Source organism: Solanum verrucosum, unplaced genomic scaffold (genome assembly GCF_900185275.1).
Source record: "Solanum verrucosum unplaced genomic scaffold, falcon-dt-bn FXZP01000269.1, whole genome shotgun sequence".
Lineage (NCBI taxonomy): Eukaryota > Viridiplantae > Streptophyta > Magnoliopsida > Solanales > Solanaceae > Solanum > Solanum verrucosum.
In genome coordinates this window covers 555,918-569,789 of record NW_026020334.1, presented here as the reverse complement: position 1 = coordinate 569,789, position 13,872 = coordinate 555,918, and the positions used below count along the sequence as shown (strand labels likewise).

Sequence of the window (13,872 nt, the reverse complement as noted above, 5' to 3'; positions counted from 1 at the left end):
TATTATGGTGTCATTCATGAGATTATTAAAGTGAGGTATTCAGGTTGGCCTAAGAAGAAGATTGTATTGTTTCGGTGTGAGTGGTTTGACCCATCACATAGAGGCACAAAGGTGGACCATCAACATAATATAATTGAAGTTAAGCACACCAGGAAATACATTAGTTATGATCCTTTTATTATTGTACAAAATGCTAAACAAGTGTATTACGCTCCATTCCATTGTGTAGAGACAAAGCTCATTGGTGGGTTGTTCTAGAAACTAAACATATGGGAAGAATTGGAATTGACAATGTCTTAGATGTGGCTTATCAAAATGATGTTGAAATTGTTCATCAACAAGTTGATGTTGAATTGGAAACCATACTACAACATCCTCAACACATATTAGAAGAAGTATCTGATGACAAGATAATGAATGTTGAGGATGAAATATCCGAGAATAAGGAAAATGAATCATTTGATGACGAAGAATGGGATGATAATGAAAATGAAACAACTGAGGAAGAAGAATGGGAGAATGATGGAATTGAAACAAGTGAGGAAGAATAGTAGTAGAATGAAAGCTAGTATATATTTAAGTTAATTTATTTTGCTAATTTTATTTAATTTATGATTTTTACATATTATACATATAAATTTGCATATAGATGTCATCAGGCGGTAACAGTGATAGAGATCGCGAGCATCTTGGAGTTAGCCAGACTAATAAGGCTAAAAAGAAGAAGTCTATGAGACCCATAGATCCTGATGATATTCCAGGATCTATTTCTTCTATGCCAAAGCGCATCAATCATGATACTCATTTATTTGCTATTCTGTTTAGTACGACGGATCCTCAGGCATATTATCCTAATTATCATCAACCAGTCGGTGCTTTCTCTACCTCAGAGGCATTGCCTCCACAGCTCTACGAGGACCTACCTTTACAGGCTATTCATCGACCACGACCCTTATCGGCAGGTAGAATATCGGATGGTACTCCATCTCCCACATGTACATCTCCTCAGTTATCTGCCATAAGGATTGGAGATTCTAGTAGCGAGCAATCACTTGCTATGGCCGACACGCCTCCATTGACTCAGCGTTTTGTGCATCCTGGTATATCACCTTCATTTACAGTGCACCTTGTGCTACACCAGATGATGAGATTCCTGCTCTAGCTCCTGGCTAGAAGGACAGACTTTGTAGAGTCATGATTGAGTTTGATGGATCATTGGAGGGAGAGCAAGTGTTGCTAAAGGTTTCACCCATTAAGGGTGTGATATGTTTTGATAATCAAGGTAAGATTAGTCCGAGGTATATTGGGTCATTTGAAGTTCTTAAGTATGTGGGAGACGTGGCATATGAATTGGCTTTGCCTCGGGGATTGTTACGAGTGCACCCGTTTTTTCAAGTATCTATGATGAAGAAATACATGGTGATGGGAACTATAATATTCGTTATGGTTCAAATCCTACTTAATGAGAATTTGTCTTATTATGATGAGCCTGTAGCTATTCTAGATAGGGAGATCTGCCAGTTGAGGTCGAAGGAGATTGCCTCTATGAAGTTCCAATGGAAGTATCGTCTGATTGAGGAGTCCACCTCAAAGACTGAGAATCATATGCATAGAAGATATCCACACCATTTTACCAATTAAAGTACCCTTTCTTACCATCACATTCTTTTGATCGTTTGAGGACGAATGATAGTTATATATGTATCTGATGTAATGACCCAATAATTTTTTTTTATTACTAGAGCTTTTTATCTTATAAAAGACTCTTCCAATAGATTCTAAATTGGTATTTTGGACTATTTGTATCTACACTTATATAATTAATGGGGTAATTTTAATAATTAATTTCTTGGTGGTTAAAGAAAATATTATTAAAATTACTAGTGGGCCACTTTCATCACTTTTATAATTAGTCGTATATAATAATTAGGGTTGTAAATAATATGTAGAAGAAAGGAAGATAAACTAGACACACGGTTACGAAAAGAAACTGAAGCGTCTACACCTTGGGCCACTTTCATCAGTTTTATAATTAGTCGTATATAATAGTTAGGGTAGTAAATAATATGTAGAAGAAAGGAAGATAAACTAGACACACGGTTACGAAAAGAAACTGAAGCGTCTACACCTTCAAGTGAAAACTTGATCTAATTCCTAATTTTATTCTATAAACATGGATAGTTGGGTGGGTATTAATCCTTGTTATTTATTATAATTGAAATAGAAATAGAATTGGAAACGTGATAAAATTAACATGGTAGGCGTGAAAAGTATTTTAAAGAACAATGGGGTTGAAATTCCATTGGTCATTAACGTAGGTTCTTGGGTTGTAAGATCAGAAAATTAAATGAAATGTGTTAATTAAGTCTTGGTTTTGTTTTTGATGTCACTTTGACCAAGAAATGGTCAAATCCACTTAAAAATGTAAATAAGTAAATCTGGGACCAAATTAATATTTTCAAAACTTTCTAATCTTTTATAAAATACAAAAAAACACTTATTTTTTCAACTTTTATAATTCTATCCAAACCATTTAAAAAAAAGTAAAAAAACAAATATAATTTTCTCTTGTTCTTCTTCTTCCAACGTTCTCTCTTCTCTTCTTCTTCTTCCTGAGAAAATCCAAAAAAATCTTACTATCTTGACATTATCTTCCTCCTCATCTCCAGCCATGACGAGCTCTCCTCTTTCTGAACTGAAGATCATGATTGACTTAAAATAGATAAGTCATTTTTTGAAAGATTTTACAATTTTCGAATAATGAACAATAAACCGTTCTATAGATGTGAAAATTGAATAATGGTGTAATAGTACCTATTATTTATTGTTTTTGAAGGAAAAACAACAAACCCAAAAAAACCCTAATTTTGAGGAAATGTATATGTATTGTTAACATTCAGTGAAAAGTCATTTTTTGTGGCTTTTGTTGTTCTTTTTGTGACCATTTTGTTCATATGATTTTAGAAATATAGTCTTGTTCAGTTGTCCAACATATATTTCATTTGTTGAAAGATGTGTCGTATGTTGCAACATTTTAGTGATATGTTGGTACATATTTCAACAGAGTTGTCATATGTTGAAACATGTCACCTATGTGTTAGGGCAACAAAATGGTCATCTGTAGTAGAAAGTTTCCCATCCGTGGCAACAGACGATTCATTTGTGGCTACAGAAGGTACATCTGTGGCAACATAATGTCCATCTGTGTCAACATAAGTATAAATTGCTACCCATTATTATTTTATAATCAATTATAAACTCTCAACCTTTTTTTATTTACCTTGTAGATCAAATGAAACAAGAAGCTTCATCTATGGCAACAACTCAATCTTTTGTTGGTGTTGCTTCCTCTTCTAACATAAAATGCTCTTTTTCTCTATACGAAGAATGTGAGCAGCAACATGATTATTTTATTAGTCGTCTGAAAGAACTCACTAATATTTTTAAGGAAATGACTTGTAATATTGATTTCCATACATCCAAGAAGATTTCACAGCCTTTGAAGTGTAGGAGATTGAAAAAATCTATTTCCCAATCACTATCTATAATTAGTAAAAGAAAAAAATCAATGACTACAGCTCCAGTAGAATCACACTCAACCTCAAAATGCAAGGAGAAAGAGAAGGAGAAGGAGAAGGATAAAGAGAAGGCGAAAGAGAAAGAGAAAAAGAAAGAGAAGAAAGTCGCCAGTTGTGATGTGAAGCAACAATATTCATTTGAAGGTTTTAACATTGACGGCGAGGGTCCAACTGAACTAATGTCATCCTTGTTGCAATGGATAAACGAGGGTCTTTACAAGAATCATGCAATAAAGAAAGTCGTTCAACTATTATTAGTACTTTTTCTTCATGTCCACTAAATAATTATTTATAATGATTACACTACTACAGAAGAGACAAGGACGGTCACTACTTAGCCAATTGCTCGAAACTTGGATTCAAACAACTTGAGTTTATAGTTGCATTTCCAAAGAAGAAGGATTGGTTCTATGTAATATCTCAAACCAATAGGTGTTGGATCGAATATGCTAGTTATATATTTTATTGAATAGATAAAATAATGAGATAGAAATTAGTCATATTCTTTTATATACGTACTAACACATCCAAACACATGGAATAATCAATACCTAAATATGTTACATATATATATGTAACATCATGGTTAATTACAAAGAAATGAAACACCATATTATCAATATACACATTCAAATAGTGGGACAATAATTTCTTTTTTACACCTAAAAAAAAGAATAAAATTGATGTAAAAAGGGCATTATCTTTAAACAGTTATATTTGCAAAACAAACTAGGTTTCGTTTCTACTTTAACTTGTTCTTCATGATTTTCCGTTGCTTCAAACTCGCCCTCTACTATCTTCGAGGAAGTATATTCATGACATCACATGACCTGTTAACAAGACAAATTCACGTTAGTTTACTAATAAGATAGCTCCTAGTAGAACCTTTTGTTAAGAACTAAATAAATGCAAAGGATAAATAGATTGTAGTTATTACATTGCCATACACAGTATGATTCTAGAAGTGGTGGTCTGGGAAAGTTGTGTGCATGCAAAACTTACTCTTACCCTTAGGAGTAGAGATATTGTTTTTGAAAGACCCTTGTGTTAGAATATATGCGTCCACAAGTGATCACTGGACCATGTCCCCCGACAGAATAATAGTGCAAAAAATAAATAGCTTAAAGTAAATCAGACAGAATGATTTGATGTGCAATCCCCCTGATCAAGGGCAGTGAAAACCATGACCTGTACTCACATGATATTAACCCAAACACCATCTCACTCAAACAAAGCAAAGTTTCAGATTACAAACTCTTGCAACCTAGGAATAACTCTTGCAACCTAGGAATAGAAACTCTTTAATCCCTTCTCCCTTACTGTGGCAACTCTATTGCAAAGGAAATCTAATTAACAACTCTATTGCCCACTAAACCAACTAACTCTAGTTGATCTAGACATCAAGAACCCAAGCAAGGTAATTGTAGCCACCAACTCCGATCTCCAAGATAAGAGCATAAACGAGCAACAACTCTACTGCACCACACATCAACTAACTCTAGTTGACACTCCTAGGAAACTCTACCCAAGAGAACATCAAAACAATGATATCAGGAGTCTTGACTAAAATACAGATGATTCGATTAATTACTCTAGTTAATATGACTTAAACTAAAGACTTAGACAAGCAAACAATCTACTATCTTTCATAACTTAGGAGTAGATTTACAATATAAGCACATAAGACACAAAGCTCAAAACAAAACAAAAAAATTGAACACTTCATTAAGTCCTTTGTTGAGTACGAATAGTCTTCTTCTATGGCTTCTTCTTTGTAAGCTTATGAATTTTCAGAAATTCAAATCTTTGTTTGCCAAATCTTGAGTTTGTGTCTTGTGAGAAGAGAAAATATCAAATGGACATAAACATCTTGGGACAACTTCATTGACTGAGAGCATGCTTCTCTAAGAAAACGTGCACCAACCACATCAAAGTTGGTAGCTTTCTGACTGTTGTCTTTTCGTTCTTTTCACGTACGTAGTCTTTCTGGGACTAGGTCCCTTGCAGTGTCTTCTTTGTGAGTTCTTGAAAAGATTTGCTCGCTCTCTCTATTTGATCTGAATAATGTTGTTTATTTATTGTTGTATATATCAATCACCAACAAGAGTTTTGACCACTGAAACAAATAACCTCGTCCGCCCTTCATATTGGTGAAGTACGTTTGACTTTCCACCAACCAACCTGACAAGACAACTTTACAGTTGTACACCATTTTGAACGTGGACGAGAGCACTCTATAAAGGGACCGGATCCCTGTATTTGTGAGGATCATCAAAACACCTAGAATACAACATTCCCCCTTTTTGATGGCAACAAACAAACATTCCTCACACTGAGTTATTCATTCATTCCCCCTATCATCAGTCCCATACCAGAAGACCCTTTTCTGGATCTGGTCCCTTGTTAGATCCTTAAGTTTGTTAAATCATCAAAACTTAACATCAGCTCCAAATTACCATTTCCCTTTTTTTTTATGAAAATAGACTTATTCACCTTCTTCACCCTTTCACCAGTTCCCCTAACAACATGATTCTTTAGGTAATTGGATTGGTCCCGTTGTTTCATTATTCCCAAAGTTTGTTAAATCATCAAAACTTCACTTCATCAATAAAATAGCAATTCCACCTTTTTGATGATGACAAACTTGTTTAGCTTCTTCTCCCTTCACTAGTTTCCCCCATCGGCTTGACCATGCCCTCTTCAAGTAGCTAACATTGATCTCATACCTTAATAATTTCTCCCTTTTGACATCATAAAAATGGGTTAAAGCAGTAAACCAAGTTGACAGAAATGCAGTTCAAGAAAATTCATGGACACTTCGGCAACACTGAGCATGAGTAAAAATGCATAAAGTAATAAGACAAGTCAATAGTAACAAGATATGTTTCATTCATAAATAAAAGATCAGCAAACAAAGTATTACAATTATTATTACGAATGAGAAGCAGGACAATACCCACTAAGTTTTGATAGAAAAAAAGGAGGACTGACACGAAAGTTTAGAAGAGAGAGAGTCTTAGGAACAAGGGATTGAGAGAGTAAAATTAGGAAATAATTTGCCTCAACATGGTTTCTCAGAAGCCTCTATTAAAGTTCACATTCTTTGATTCCCAAAGTGTCATTTTGGTATTCAAATGATAGGACAACAGTCAGATACCTAAATAAAGGCATGTAGAAATTCCAACTGTTCTTATGCATAATTCAAAATGCAATGTTAAGAGTTCTAACCTTCGAGAATGGACCAGGTCCCTCTCTTTAGTTGGAATGTAATTGCCTAGATATGTCCTGACCTCCCTTTTTCTTCAGCATTTTGCCATGTGTGTATACCTACAAAAGGTATAAGACTCAATTTGCTAAAACATATATCACTGAAAAGCAAGGATACTGGCTCCCTTTGAATAGTCATGAGAGGGTTGATTGCTTCAGGCAGGATCCATTCAATCACGTTCAGCATCCCCAACTTCAGTTTGAGTATCTTAGCCAGTTCTTCTAAGAGCTTCAAGGTACCGTTTGATCCACAAGAGTTGAGCACATCAAGTTGCACCTACTACATACTCTGCCTCCGTTGTTGAAAGAGCAACTGAATCTTGCCTTTTAGTTCCCCTGAATGAGAGGTCAACCTAGAAAATAAGCCATTCCTGAGGTACTCTTACTATCAACTTGATACCCAACATAATCAACATCACCATTTTCCTCCAAATCAAAAAGTCTCATGATTGACATAATAGAACCAGGTCTCTGTCTTCTTCAAATGTCTTAGGATTCTCTTAATAGCCTTCCAATGTGATTCTGTTGGACAAGCTTGGAATCTTGCAAAAATCCAAACACTTGTATCATTTATATCCGGACCAGATCCATCAGCATCCGGCTTCGAGTTGGTCCCTATAGGAGTATCAAGTGTTTTGGAATCGATAATGTGAAACTTCTTCAATAGCTTCTCTGAACTGGAATTAGGTTCCTATCTGTTCTTGACAAACTGGTCCTTGCTTAGAGCTTTGCTGAAGATGCACTTGATCTTCCATTTTGCAAAACTTCATAATTACTTTACCTCTTTTTAACATTGTCTTGACTTCAATTATGTGATGCCTTTTGTGCAACTTGTTGATGTAATTTTCTTGACAAACGAGGGTACCTTTAGAGGTTTACTTGATCTATAACTCTCTTTTGGAAGACATTGTTTAAGAGGAAGTTGGAAAACCTTCAAAATCTGCAATATCAGTTTAAACTGCATCACCTTTGTTCAACATTGTCTACTAGACTAGGTCCCTCATCAAGTTTATCATCTGCATCAACTTCTTCAAAATTGCTAAAATCACATGGACACCTTCTGATCAGACACATGTTGGTCACATAAAAGCATAGCCCAAGTGAACCTTGAGAAGTCATTCATAATTACAAGAATATGCTTCATTTCTTCTCTACACTAAATCTTCACTAGACCATAGAGATCTATATGGAGCTGCTCAAGAGTTCTCATGATGCTCACTTGCTTCTTCTTCTTGACTGAGAGATGGTTTGCTTCCCTTTAACACAAACATCACAAACTTCATCATCTGTAAATTTTATCTTTGGCAGACTACAACCCAGGTCCCTTGACTCAAGTTTGTTCACCAGATCGAAGCCCTCACATGGCCAAGTCTCCTAAGTCATTGATCAGTATTATCACTTTGAGCTCTAAGGTATGTGAGACTATTACTCTTAACAGTGTTCAAATCAACAATATACATGTTCTTGCATCTCTTTTCTGTCAAGATCATCACCCGAGAGAACAAGTTTTTGACAACACATATATCTGATAAGAACTTAACTTCATTTCAATCATCAGCAATCTGTGAAACACTTGAAGGATTCTACTTCAACTATTGACATAGTACACATCCTCATTAGTGTGTTCCACAGATTTCCCAAACATTCATACACCAAGAATATACCCTTTCTTTCCATCGCCAAATGAGACACCTCAACCTTAAAGTGTCTTGAGAGAGAGAGAGGAAGTTTTCTATTTTCCCAGTCACATGCTTTGAGCATCCGCTATTCATGAACCAACAGTGACTACTGCTATTTCCTCTCACATGCATACCATATCACTTGTTAGCGTTGGTAACCCACTTTATTCAGAGTTCCCAGTAAGCAAATAAAGGAGTGATAAGAGAATTCTTTATCTAGTGAGGCAGACTGATTTTCTTCAATTTAGGACAAGAAGTACGACGAGGTCCATTCTTCTGCCGGTTCCTCCATTTGGAATAGTTTGAAAAACTTCCTTCATGTTATTTTCCAGGTAGGACAATCTTTATTAAGATGCCCATTTCTACCACAATGAACACATAGAAGATTATCAGCAACAAAACCAGTTTTGTTGTGAGGATTGTATGGGGTATCTATCTTCTCACAACTCATCCTTTTTCTACTATTGTTACCCTGACTCATTGAATCTATAAGCATTTTAGAGGAAATAGTCCATTTGAGGGTTTTTTAGTTTCTCTTTTACACGAACCAGGTCCCTCTCCAACACATAATTTCTTTCTAGAGCCAATTGCATCTTCATTTCAGTAGTGCGCTGTCTATTTTCAAGCTCAAGTTGCAAGCTGCTGGCCTCGTTCCTTTAGAAATCGTTGTAGTCACCCTTTTTATCTTTTCCTTTAGTTATAGATTTTTAGCTTCTAGAACAACTATTTGTTTTTCAATATCAGATAATTGGGCATCTAGAGCAATTTTTCCATCTTGAGAGATGTCAAGGCTATTGTTCATGAGATCATTCTCAGTGGTTTGCTCACCGATCGAATCAATTAGCAGAACAACTATATTTCTCAATTTTCTAATGGAAAAGACATTCACATTTTGCTTGAAGTCAGATAAGGTTACCTCTTCATTATCATCTTCGTCATCTTTTACTACGAGCATGGAAGCATCATCAAGGTGTTCAGAGTTATCTAAATCACTTAAGGTATTTCCCCAGACTTTCAGATCTTTCTTCACCCCATAATCAACAACTGCTTTTCTACTTGATTTGTCACGGACCTGGTCCCTTTTTTTGTCCTTGTCTCCTCCATACTTGACATTTGAATTTACAACCATGTCAAGGTTTCCTTTCTTCGTGAAGTCTCCATGTTTTCTCACGATTTCTTGAAATCTTTGAGTGAGATAGGCCATATGCCTATCCAGTTCAAGGATTTCAGTTTGTGACACCTTGAGAGGTAGATATTTTATCCCTTTTGGCTTTTTTCATCGAAGGGTCTTAAATTTTATGCATTTAATGGGTTTGAAGATTCCCAATCAATTCATCCATAGTCCGCACCTTAAGGTCCTTTGCTTCAGTATTTGCATCAACTTTATTGGCCCCCACGACTTAGGAAGAATCCCAAGTATTTTCCTCACCTGCATGCTTTGGTGTATAGGTTCACCCAAACACTTGAGTTCATTGGTGATAGTTGAGAACCTGGTATGCATCTCTTGAATGGATTCACATTCCTTTATAATGAAGTTCTCATATTGGGGGGTTAGCATGTCCACTTTGGACTCTCTCACTTGCTTAGTCCCTTCATGAGCTGTTTTGAAACAATACCAAAGCTCTTTGGCTGATTCACAAGTCGAGATTCGATTCTATTCCTCAGCTCCAATGCCACAGATCAACAACTTTTTAGCCTTGTAGTTCTTCTCGATCTTCTTCTGGTCAGCCTCATTATATTGTTTTTGTGTTGTGGGAATATCCTTTATGATTTCTCAATCCTTCACAACCATCGTGGGAATATGAGGATCGTCAAAGACTATATCCCATAACTCCCTGTCTTCAGCCATCAGAGAGTCATGAATTCTTGTCTTCCACCAACTATAGAATTGACCATTAAATCGAGGTGGCCTGGTTCATGATTGTCCTTTTTCCAAATTTAGTGGAGCAGCCATTTTTCCACGGGATTCTCTCTTGATGTTACCCAGATAGAGAGTCCAAGCTCTGATACCAATTGTTAGAATGTATGCATCCACCAGTGAACATAGGACCAGGTCCCTTAAAAGAATAATAATGCAGAAAATAAATATATAGCTCAAAATAAATTGGGCACAATGATTTTACGTGGAAACCCTCTTGTTCAAGGGCGGTGAAACCACGACCTGTACTCACAAGATTTCAACCCAAACTCCATTTCCCTCAAACATAGCAAAGTTTCAGATTACAAACTCTTGCAACCTAGGAATTAAAACTCTTTAATCCCTTCCCCCTTACTGTAGCAACTCTACTACAAAGGAAAACTAAGCAATAACTCTTTTGCCCACTAAACCAACTAACTCTATTTGATCTTGTCACGACCCAGGGGTACCCCCTAGATGTAACAAGGCGTATAAGACCCCTAGAGGCCTCATACAAGTCACTTAGCATATCATAAGATAAAATAATAGAAATGAGCGGGAATTGAAAACTTTTCAATACAATCAAAGTCTTTTATAAAAACGAGAAGAAGTCTAATGACATTTTTCTCAAACCATCTAAACATCATGAATAAAGTCTTGGGTCACAGCCCATACAATAGTCCAAGACATAAAGGAAAACCATAAAAGAAAGTGGTGATCACATCCTCGAACACAATGAGGACTCATCAAAACTTCACTTCCTTGATCAACAACGAAGCTAGCCACGAGTGTGAGAATCAATGTCGTCGGACCCTATATTTGATAAAAATGTACGCAAAAGTATGTCTTAGTACAATCAAGTACTAAATATGATAGTTAGCATAAACAATATAATCATAATCATTAATCAATATACGAGATAATGCATAAGTAGAATAGAGACATAATAAGCTTCATAATGAAAGAGGAATACTCCCTTAAGTAGCCTCACTTATAAAGTTTACATCATGGAAGGCATATCTAGCAACACTCCAAGAAAATCTACTTCATAATGTAATCACATTAGTCATACTTAGTTTTAAAGACGTGGGGATTCACCTCAATGCCTAACTTATAAAGGCTAATGTGTATTCCCCTCTTGCCTTACATACTTTAAGATTGTGGGTTCTTGCCTCCACAATCACATCATATGACACATGTACTCGCCTCTATATTATTTCATAAGGAGCATGGGTAATCGCCTCCATGTCCATTAATCATAGTAAGAACATGGTGACTCACCTCTTGTTCAATTCTAAGGAGCATAGGAATCACCTCATATCCTTGCATATAAAGATCAAGGGTAATCGCCTTTAGCCTCATCATTCATTAAGCATTTTAGTCTAGATTCATTTTAGGTGAGCAATCCTTTAAACCTAGAATCATTCATGTGAGTAAACCTTTCACATTCATTCAATCATGCTTATCAATTAATTATAGGAAGTATCCCTTCCATACTACAACATCAACAATCAACAATTCATAGTTTAGGCTTTACTCTCAAAGCACTACATCTCATGATCATCATCTATGCTCTACTCTCAAGAAATTAACATCATATTCATCATATATGCTTTAATCTCAAGCAATTCTAGTCATAAATCATCAATCCTATAAGGATATATCTAACCCATAAAGTTTCCATCACATGGCATCAAACCCAACTATATCAATTCAACTCTAAAATCATAGGATAGACATGCGTACATGTAATTTCATCCTAAATACATGCAATTGTATCAGTTCAACCATAAACAATCATAATCTACTCAATTGGATCAACATTCATCATAACCCACAACATTGGAAGAAACCCTAACTAGAATTAGGGAAATTCTTCTTCAAATTGTGGATTTATAGGGGACTCCATGGGAGGAAAGATCACATGGCTGAAAAGCCATCATACCTTAGTCACAATGCCCAAACAGCTTGAAGATTGGGAGACTTGACCTTCTCCTAGCTCCAATTTCTTCTTTCTTTTTCAAACTTCTAGAGAAAGAATATTTGAGAGGATTTTTGAGTTTTCCTTTGGGATTTGAGATAAAGAAATAATAGAGTGAGTTTAGGAGTCAAAAATCCTTATATAGGGGGTCTTGGTTGAGGCAAAACGACACCACATTGATTTAATTAAAACCAAAAACCACTACTAAGTCCCCTAAAATAACTGTCCATGCTGACCCACGAGACCCCGACTGATAAATCGTGGATGGACCTACAGTATGTCCTGGTCAAGCGTCATTCGCGGTTAGAGAATTTTGGCCAAACGAAGGCTCTCCCGACCATGGGACGTGGACCCACGCACGAGGCATGGATCTTTGTCGTAGTTCTGCCTTAGGTAGTTTCCATGGTCCCCTATCCACGAAGCCCACCAACGAGGCGTGGGTCCAACCACGAGGTATGGTTGTGCCTCATGGGTGACACTTGGAACTTCTCCCAAAGTTTCCATTTTACCTCTTTTGAATCTGGAGTGTTACAGATCTAGACTTCAAGAACCCAATCAAGGCTAACTCTAGCCACCAACTGCGATCTCCAAGATAAGAGCATAAATGAGAAGCAATTCTGCTGCACAACACATCAAATAACTCCACTGACATTCCTAGGAAAATCTACCCAAGAGAACATCAAAACAATGATGTAAAGAGGCTTGACTAAAACATAGATGATTCAGCTAACTAACTCTAGTTAATACAAGTCAAATTAAAGACTTAGACAAACAAATGATCTACTATCCTTTATAACTTAGGAGTAGATTTACAATATAAACACATAAGACACAAAGCTCAAAATACAAAAAAAGCTTCACTACTCCATCAGGTTCTTTGTTGAGTATGAACAATGTTCTTCCTTGAAAAAGACCTCTTCTTTGTAAACTTATGAATTTTAAGAAATTCAAATCTTTGGTTGACAAATCTTGAGTTTGTGTCTTTTGAGAAGAGACTATATCAAATGGAAACAAACTTCTTGGGACGACACCATTGGCTAAGAGCGTGATTCTCTAAAAAGATGTGCACCAACCACATATATGTTGGCAGCTTTCTGACAATTGTCTTTTCGTCCTTTTCACGTACATAGTCTTTCTGGGACTAGGTCCCTTGCAGTGTGTTCTTTGTGAGTTCTTGAAATGACATGCTAGCTCTTTCTCTTTTTGAAATGAATAATGTTGTTTGTTTATTGTTGTATATATCAATCACCAACAAGATTTTTGACCACTGAAACAAACAACCTTGTCCGCCCTTCCTATTGGTGAAGTAAGCTGCACTTTTCCCCAACCAACATAACAAGAAAGCTTTTACAGTTGTACACCATTTTGAACCTAGACGAGAGCACTCTGCCAGGGACCCAGGCCCTGCATTTGTAAGAATCATCAAAACACCTAGAATACAACACCTTGACTCAAGAAAATCATTTTTAG

The 13,872-nt window shown here is 36.2% G+C and overlaps 1 protein-coding gene across 1 annotated transcript; it reads left to right on the top strand.

Moving 5' to 3' along the window:
* The first annotated feature begins 1,194 nt into the window (after positions 1-1,194).
* Positions 1,195-1,641, top strand: LOC125836843 (uncharacterized). Its single transcript, XM_049515996.1, has one exon. The coding sequence runs from the start codon at positions 1,195-1,197 to the stop codon at positions 1,639-1,641; it is 447 nt and encodes a 148-aa protein (XP_049371953.1).
* Positions 1,642-13,872: the final 12,231 nt, after the last annotated feature.

Bases quoted from the DNA above. Each gene is read 5' to 3' on its own strand.
- LOC125836843 (XM_049515996.1), top strand. From the start codon at position 1,195: ATGATTGAGTTTGATGGATCATTGGAGGGAGAGCAAGTGTTGCTAAAG.